At 55.8% G+C, this 7,297-nt stretch overlaps 1 protein-coding gene across 4 annotated transcripts in view; it reads left to right on the top strand.

Annotated features, from left to right (window-relative positions):
• Nucleotides 1–7,297, top strand: part of LOC102259438 (tubulin polyglutamylase TTLL13P) — a 19,198-nt gene that overhangs the window by 4,239 nt on the left and 7,662 nt on the right. For 3 of the 4 annotated variants that reach the window (XM_014549610.1, XM_014549611.1, XM_014549612.1), the window contains exons 2-9: nucleotides 1,281–1,535; nucleotides 2,166–2,206; nucleotides 3,128–3,246; nucleotides 5,272–5,402; nucleotides 5,628–5,784; nucleotides 6,168–6,311; nucleotides 6,613–6,698; nucleotides 6,969–7,200. In XM_014549610.1, coding sequence (XP_014405096.1) covers nucleotides 1,281–1,535; nucleotides 2,166–2,206; nucleotides 3,128–3,246; nucleotides 5,272–5,402; nucleotides 5,628–5,784; nucleotides 6,168–6,311; nucleotides 6,613–6,698; nucleotides 6,969–7,200 — 1,165 coding nt within the window. Of the gene's footprint in view, nucleotides 1–431; nucleotides 800–1,280; nucleotides 1,536–2,165; nucleotides 2,207–3,127; nucleotides 3,247–5,271; nucleotides 5,403–5,627; nucleotides 5,785–6,167; nucleotides 6,312–6,612; nucleotides 6,699–6,968; nucleotides 7,201–7,297 lie in introns of those variants that run through there. The other variant, XM_005878489.2, reaches the window with a different exon arrangement.

Here is a 7,297-nt window from a genome sequence, read left to right as displayed (position 1 = left end):
CCTAACCAGTTTGGCTCAGTGGATAGAGCATCGGCCTGTGGACTGAAGGGTCCCAGGTTCGATTCCGGTCAAGGGCATGTACCTTGGTTGCGGGCACATCCCCAGTGGGGAGTGTGCAGGAGGCAGCTGGTCGATGTTTCTCTCTCATCGATGTTTCTAACTCTCTATCCCTCTCCCTTCCTCTCTGTAAAAAATCAATAAAAAATATATATTTAAAAAATTGTAACAAAGGCAAGCAGATGTGTCTACCTGACGGAGTTGGCCAAATTCTGGGCTTAGCCTGGTGGTTCAAGAAAGGGTGGGAGTGGGGTAGAGCCTACTGGCATTGAAGCCAAAGGACTACAAGTCCCATGATGCAGTCTGTCAGCTGCCACAGGAAGAGGGCCTCAGGCTAGGTGGCCCTTCCACTTCCGGCCAGCCCCGCCCCCTCCCCTTCCCCCAGTGCACCAGATGGCCTCGGAACGCTCCGCCGAGTGGGTGTGGTTCCCGGGAGGCCCCGCCCCCAGAACGCTGCTCCAATGGGGGTCACTCGTGTCCATGGCGACAGAGGGCGGTGGCAGCCAGCTTGCGGAAGGAGCCACCACCGCGGGGATCTCGCAACTAAGAGTGAACCCCGTGGGGAACGGGCTCCCCCTTGTGATCAGTGGGGACGGCAAGTCCCGTGGAAGGAACCAGGAGGCCGTCCCTGAGGCCCAGCAATGCCCAGGGAAGGAAGGGTGGACATGAGCGACCAGCTGAGTCCCGTCCCGGGCCACTAGGAGTGGACTCATCAGTCCCTCCGCTCTCCTCGGAACTCCCGGTGGGCAGAGTCCACAGGGGGCTCCTCCTCTGCTGTCAGCACCTAAGAGGCCTTAGCTAGCGGGTGCCTGGCCCCAGGGTGTACACGTGGAGAAACTGAGGCCGGCCTAGGGGACCTCTGGGCTTGTGCTCTGTTTTAAAAGCGAAGCCCGCCTCCTCCAGCCATCCCCCTTCCCATTCAAAAGCGAAAGGAGCTGTGGCATTGTCCCTGCCAGCTCTGTTCAGATCCTGCTGCCCCCCAGCGTGTTGTGTGGAGTGACCTTGGGTGACTGGGGCTTGCCAGCCAACCCAGCATCTCATGGGCATCCCAGGACCCCCACTGCCTCCTTGGAAACTGCCCGTTTTGCAGGGGGATGGTCTGTTCCGGAGGAGCAGCGGCCTTCCCTTCTCACACCAGGAAAGTCCTCAGGGGGCACTCCTCCAGGCCTTCCTAGGCCTGGAGGGGAGCTGAGTATATTTCATCCCCGCCCCTGTCCCCCCAGAATCTCAAGGATGGAGCCAAGTCCCCCTAAGACCAGCGAATCAGAGCAAGACTCTGTTGAAGAAGAGGAGTCCGAGGAGGAGTGCGACGATGGGGAAGTTGCCATCTCTCCTAACCCTGCTCAGCAGACACTCTCAAAGGCTGACAATGGGGTCGCCTTATCCATTGTGGCCACGAAAATCCCGAAAATAGTCTTAGCCCCGGCTGCCTTAGATGACTTAGAGGTCGGGAGAAGAAAGAGAAGGCGGAGATGCAGGTAACAGTTCCCTGCACCCCCTCACCTGCCCGGCTCCATAGGCACCCCCAGCTTCCCGTTGCAGTTGGGCTAGGGACCCAAGGTCTTCCCTTTATTTGTTTTTGTGGGTTTTTTTAAAATATATTTTTATTGATTTCAGAGAGGAAGGGAGAGAGAGAGATGGAAACATCAATATTGAGAGAGAATCATTGATTGGCTACCTCCCACACACACCCCACCGGGGATTGAGCCCGCAACCCGGGCATGTGCCCCGACCAAGAATCAAACCTAGAACCTCATGGTCCATGGGACGATGGATGCTCAATCCACTGAGCCACCACAGCTGGGCTACCTTAGCTTTTTTGCTTCCTTGCCCACCCCCAAGGTCTTCCCTTTAGCCTGGGAAGGATAGCAGGGAATACCAGAGCTTCGCTAATCTTTTGGCACAACGAAAACAAACAAAATTCAGAACCATGTGGATGGCTTAGTGTAGAATTTCAGCCTGTTTATGTCATCTTGGTCCTCAAAGGGCTTCTGGGGGAAACGAACTGCATTGTGGGTTTGTTGGGTGTCTCTCAGCTGAGCCCCTGGCAGCCAGGGGTCCGCCCTTCTCTCCCCTTGTGCCTGATTGCCGCTCTTCCTCCCTCCCAGAGCCCTGGCCATCAACCTGACCAACTGCAGATATGAGAGTGGTAAGCGCCCGGCTCTGCTGTCACTTTCACTCTGGGGGTGGTCCCCCCAGGCAGGCTCCCAGCCCCTGGATCTTGTTAGTCTGGCCTGTAGCCTGTACCTGAGCGCCCTGGCTCAGCCGCTCGCAGCTGAGACATACATCCCTGTGCAGTTAGTCTCAGGAGTAGGGTGGGCATCTAACGTGAAAAAAATAGCTAGCATGAAAAAAAAAATCACTGAAAGTCACCACTGCCCCCACCTTTGTCAGTTTGTTTTGTTTTTTAAAATATATTTGTATTGATTTCAGAGAGGAAGGGAGAGGGAGAGGGATAGAAACATCAATGATGAGAGGGAATCATGGATCGGCTGCCTCCTGCACGCCCCACACTGGGGATCGAGCCTGCAACCCGGCCATGTGCCCTTGGCCGGTATCAAACCCAGGACCCTTCAGTCCGCAGGCCGACGCTCTATCCACTGAGCCACACCGGCTAGGGCCAATTTTCAGTTTTTATCAGAGATGAGATGAGACTAGGTTAAAACCATTTTTTCAAGGAAGCTCTTAAGACGATTTCAGCAATTTTTAAAAATCACCAGCTGGGTCAGCCATCTCTTTCTCCCCTCTTATCCCCACTGTCCTCTGTGCAAGGGGCCCCCCAGCGTGTGAGGTGCCGGTGCGATCCCTACCAAGGGCTAGCTTTGCCGGCTAGAAACCATCCTAGTTGAGAGAGGGAGTGACAGGCGCAGGGAGCCAGACTCTAGTGTTCTCTGTCAGCTTGTGGGAGGCCCGACAGCTTCACGAACTTGGAGTTGTCACATGGCAGCTGAAGTGCAGAGCCGAGGTAAGACCCACCCCCCTCTTCAACCCGCTCTCCCGTCAGGGCTGTTCCTCACCCAGCCCAGCCTGGGCCTCACTGACCTCCCTCCCTCCCTCCCTCCCTCCACAGTGCGTCGCGCAGCCCGAATATGTGGCCTGAGGGAGGTGGGGGAAGACGAAGAGTGGAACGTGTACTGGACGGACTGCTCTGTGTCCCTGGAACGAGTCATGGACATGAAGAGGTTTCAGGTACAACTTCCCGACCCACGATCCTGAAGGGGCTGTGGCCCCAGAATGACGACCGCCCCCCCTTGTGCCCAGGCACCCGAGGCTGTCACTCTGTGGCTATCCCCCTGTTCAGGGCAGGAAAGGCCAAGGCCAGGGGCTTCCACACCAATGGAAATACTCTCCTCTTGGGTCTCTGGAACTTGTTATGTGAAGAAGTGTCCGCTGGGCACATCCGGTCTCAGTATCTGCTGTTGGCCTGGAGGCTTGAGTGCCCAACTGGCCCCCTCCAGGGCAGGTGACCGTAACAGGGGAAGACTCATTCAATTCCGAGCCAGCTGAATGGTCCAGCCTCAAGCAGCTTAGCCTAGCATCCCACCTCCACCAAGAGTCAGTTTAGGGCCCTATCTGGTTTGGCTCAGTGGATAGAGCATCGGCCTGTGGACTGAAGGGTCCCGGGTTCGATTCCGGTCAAGGGCCTGTACCTTGGTTGCAGGCACATCCCCAATAGGGGAGTGTGCAGGAGGCAGCTGATTGATGTTTCTCTCTCATCGATGTTTCTAACTCTCTATCCCTCTCCCTTCCTCTCTGTAAAAAATCAATACAATATATACTTTTAAAAAAAGAATCATAGCCCCAAGAAAGTCAAGAAAGTTGGGCCAGGGTTCTCAAGAAGAATATTAAGTCTTCATGGTATTTTTGTGAACCCCTACCTGGGTCTTTGTGGTGGTTAAGCAATAAAATAACTGAAAAGGGTCTACATCAGTGATGGCGAACTTTTTGAGCTCGGCTTGTCAGCATTTTGAAAAACCCTAACTTAACTCTGGTGCCGTGTCACATATAGAAATTTTTTGATATTTGCAACCATAGTAAAACAAAGACTTATATTTTTGATATTTATTTTATATATTTAAATGCCATTTAACAAAGAAAAATCAACCAAAAAAATGAGTTTGCGTGTCACCTCTGACACGCGTGTCATAGGTTGGCCATCACTGGTCTACATGCATATTTTGAGGGGAAGCCTCACAATAAGCCTCCCCATTAACAAGACTGTTACCAATCCCACAACGAGAAGAGCCAGAGACAGACACTGCCTTTACGTTCTTCCCTCATTAAATCTTCAAAGACAGCCCAGCTGGTGTGGTTCAGTGGTTGAGCATCAACCTGTGAACCAGGAGGTCATGGTTCGATTCCTGGTCCGGGCACAGGTCCAGTGTTTCGGGCTCGATCCCCAGTGGGGGGCGTGCAGGAGGCAGCTGATCCATGATTCCCTCTCATCATTGATGTTTCTATCTCTCCCTCCCTCTCTGGAATCAATCACTGGATGAGCCAGCGAGAGAGCACAGAGCGGTGGCGGTTCTGCCTCCCATACTGGGGGCAGTAGCAGGGTTCCAGCGGGCTGCTGGGCAATGCCGTGCCCTCTGGGGGTGCCCTGGGCCGGTTCCTAATTTCCTTTTCTCTTTGGGGAAATGTTTTCTCAATTGCTTTGTGCTGTTACACACCAGTTATTCTTACAGGACTGTTCCCTGGTGGTCTGAGGGATGTTATAAGGGTCAGTGGTTCTCAACCTTCCTAATGCCGCGACCCTTTCATACAGTTCCTGTTGTGGTGACCCCCAATTTCATTGTTACAAATTGAACATAATTGAAGCATAGTGATTAATCACAAAAACAATATGTAATTATATCTGTGTTTTCCGATGGTCTTAGGCGACCCCTGTGAAAGGGTCGTTCGATCCCCAAAGGGGTCGCGACCCACAGGTTGAGAACTGCTGGTCTAGAAGGACCAAAATCTTGTCTAGCCCCTGCTCACTACCCCTTGTTTGCTAACCTCAGGGTTATGTGTGTTTTGGGGAGAGGCCGAGCAGGGTTTTCTCACCTGCCTTAGGGGATCTTCCTGTTTTCTCCTTGGGGTGCTGGGTAGTGTTTACCTGCACTGACTTCGACCTTGACCTTCCCAGTCCTTCTCCACTGCTTTCTGGATGCCCAGGCCCCAGGAACAGGCGTTTCCTCTGGAGGGTAGTTTAACTCATTCGCTCCGTTTCAGAAAATCAACCACTTCCCCGGCATGACGGAAATCTGCCGCAAAGACCTGCTGGCCCGGAACCTGAAGCGCATGCAGAAAATCTACCCCCGGGAGTACAACATCTTCCCCCGCACCTGGTGCCTGCCCGCGGAGTGAGTGCCACCCTGGGGAGGGGAGGGTTCGCCATCTCGGTTCCCTCCAGACTCCGGCTGAATGACCTTGAAGATGAATGACCTTGAACGTCTCGGGATGGAAGTGGAGTGGTCTGAGACTGCGGGCTCCAGGAAGAGCGTGGACCGGAGTGCAGGAGGGGCCCACGGGGCCCTGGGACCGCCGTGTTGCACGGTAACCTTCTGACCGGCCCCGTCTGCCCACAGCTACGGGGACTTCCATGCCTGTGGTCGTCAGCGGAAAACCCGAACGTTTATCTGCAAGCCAGACAGCGGCTGTCAGGGCCGCGGCATCTTCATCACCCGAAACCCCCGGGAGATCAAGATCGGAGAGCATATGATCTGCCAGCAGTACATCTCCAAGGTGAAGGGCGCCTCGGGCCCACCAGGTCCCTCCACCAGCACTGGGGTACCCCGTCTCTCCCAAAGCCAGGGAGGAAGCCAGTTTCCAGCTCCTGCCCTTTCTGCTACCCCCCCCCCCCCGCCCCTTATCTTGGAGGCCACGTGGAGCCCTGGCTCAAAGCCAGCCTGCCTGGGTTTGAATCTGAGTTTTTCCACTTCTTCGATATCCTGAGTTTAGACAACTGTCTTACCCTGCCTGTGCCTCAGTCTCCTCATTTGTTATTGGGCATAACAACAGTAGCTATGTCACGTGGTCCCTGTGGAAATTAAACGACTGTGTGTGTAACATTGAGCGAGCTCTTCAAAGCCCTGTCGTTTCTCCCCGGCGGGTCTGCGCCCCCTCAGCCCTTCCTCATCGACGGCTTCAAGTTCGACATGCGCATCTACGTCCTGCTCACGTCCTGTGACCCGCTGCGGATCTTCATGTACGAGGAGGGCCTGGCCCGCTTTGCCACCATGCCCTATGTGGAGCCCAACCACAGCAACCTGGTAAGGGGCCGGTGGCAGCCCGGGGGCAGGGCGGCACCCTTCCCATTCCCACCTCTGTGTGCGGAGGTCTTAAAAGACACCCGTGGCTCCTCACCCACAACAAGGAACGAAGCCAGTGAGCGCCTCAGCACCCCTTCTTCCCCGGGGGCTGCCAGGACAGTCCTCAGTGAAGCGAGACAGGAGATGAGCAGTCATGGGGCGGCTGGGGTTGGGGGGTGGGAGGAGGAAGGGGGCAGGGCGGTCCAAAGCAGTGAAGGGCAGGCGACCCGACCTTGACTACAGGCCGCTCTCCCCGCCCCAGGATGAAGTCTGCATGCACCTGACCAACTACGCCATCAACAAACACAACGAGAATTTCGTCCAGGACGATGCTGTGGGCAGCAAGAGGTACTCCCCGCTCTGTTTTCTTCCTCTGCCCCTTAGCCTCAGTCTCAGCGGCCCAGGAAGGAACCTGAGACCGGCTCCCGGGAGGCCGACGGCTCAGGCAAACTCGACAGACCCTTGTCCCGTGCCCGTCCGCCGAGCGGGGCCCCGACCCACCCTGGTACCAAACCCGGCTCCACGCTGGTCGCGGCCCCTTTAAAGCACCCGGGACTGAGGCTCGGAGTTAGGTTAGCGCCCGGGGAGCCTGCTTCCTCTGAGCCCTGGGCCTCGCAGGAAGCTGTCGACGCTCAATGCCTGGTTGCGAGAACACAGCTACGACCCCCGAGAGATGTGGGGGGACATCGAGGACATCATCATCAAAACCATCATCTCGGCCCATTCGATCCTGCGCCACAACTACCGCACCTGCTTCCCCCAACATCTGAGCGGAGGGACCTGTGCCTGTTTTGAGATCCTCGGTTTTGACATCCTGCTGGACCACAAGCTGAAGCCCTGGCTGCTGGAGGTGAGGCCTCTCTCCTGGGCTTCCCAAATCCGAAGTCGTCCTCCAACAGGACACTCAGGTGGGGGGACAGAGAACGGGGTGGGGTGGGGGGTGCGCA

This window comes from Myotis brandtii, unplaced genomic scaffold (assembly GCF_000412655.1).
Source record: "Myotis brandtii unplaced genomic scaffold, ASM41265v1 scaffold561, whole genome shotgun sequence".
Classification (NCBI taxonomy): domain Eukaryota; kingdom Metazoa; phylum Chordata; class Mammalia; order Chiroptera; family Vespertilionidae; genus Myotis; species Myotis brandtii.
The sequence above is the reverse complement of the archived record's forward strand: the minus strand, read 5'-3'. Positions and strand labels throughout refer to the sequence as shown.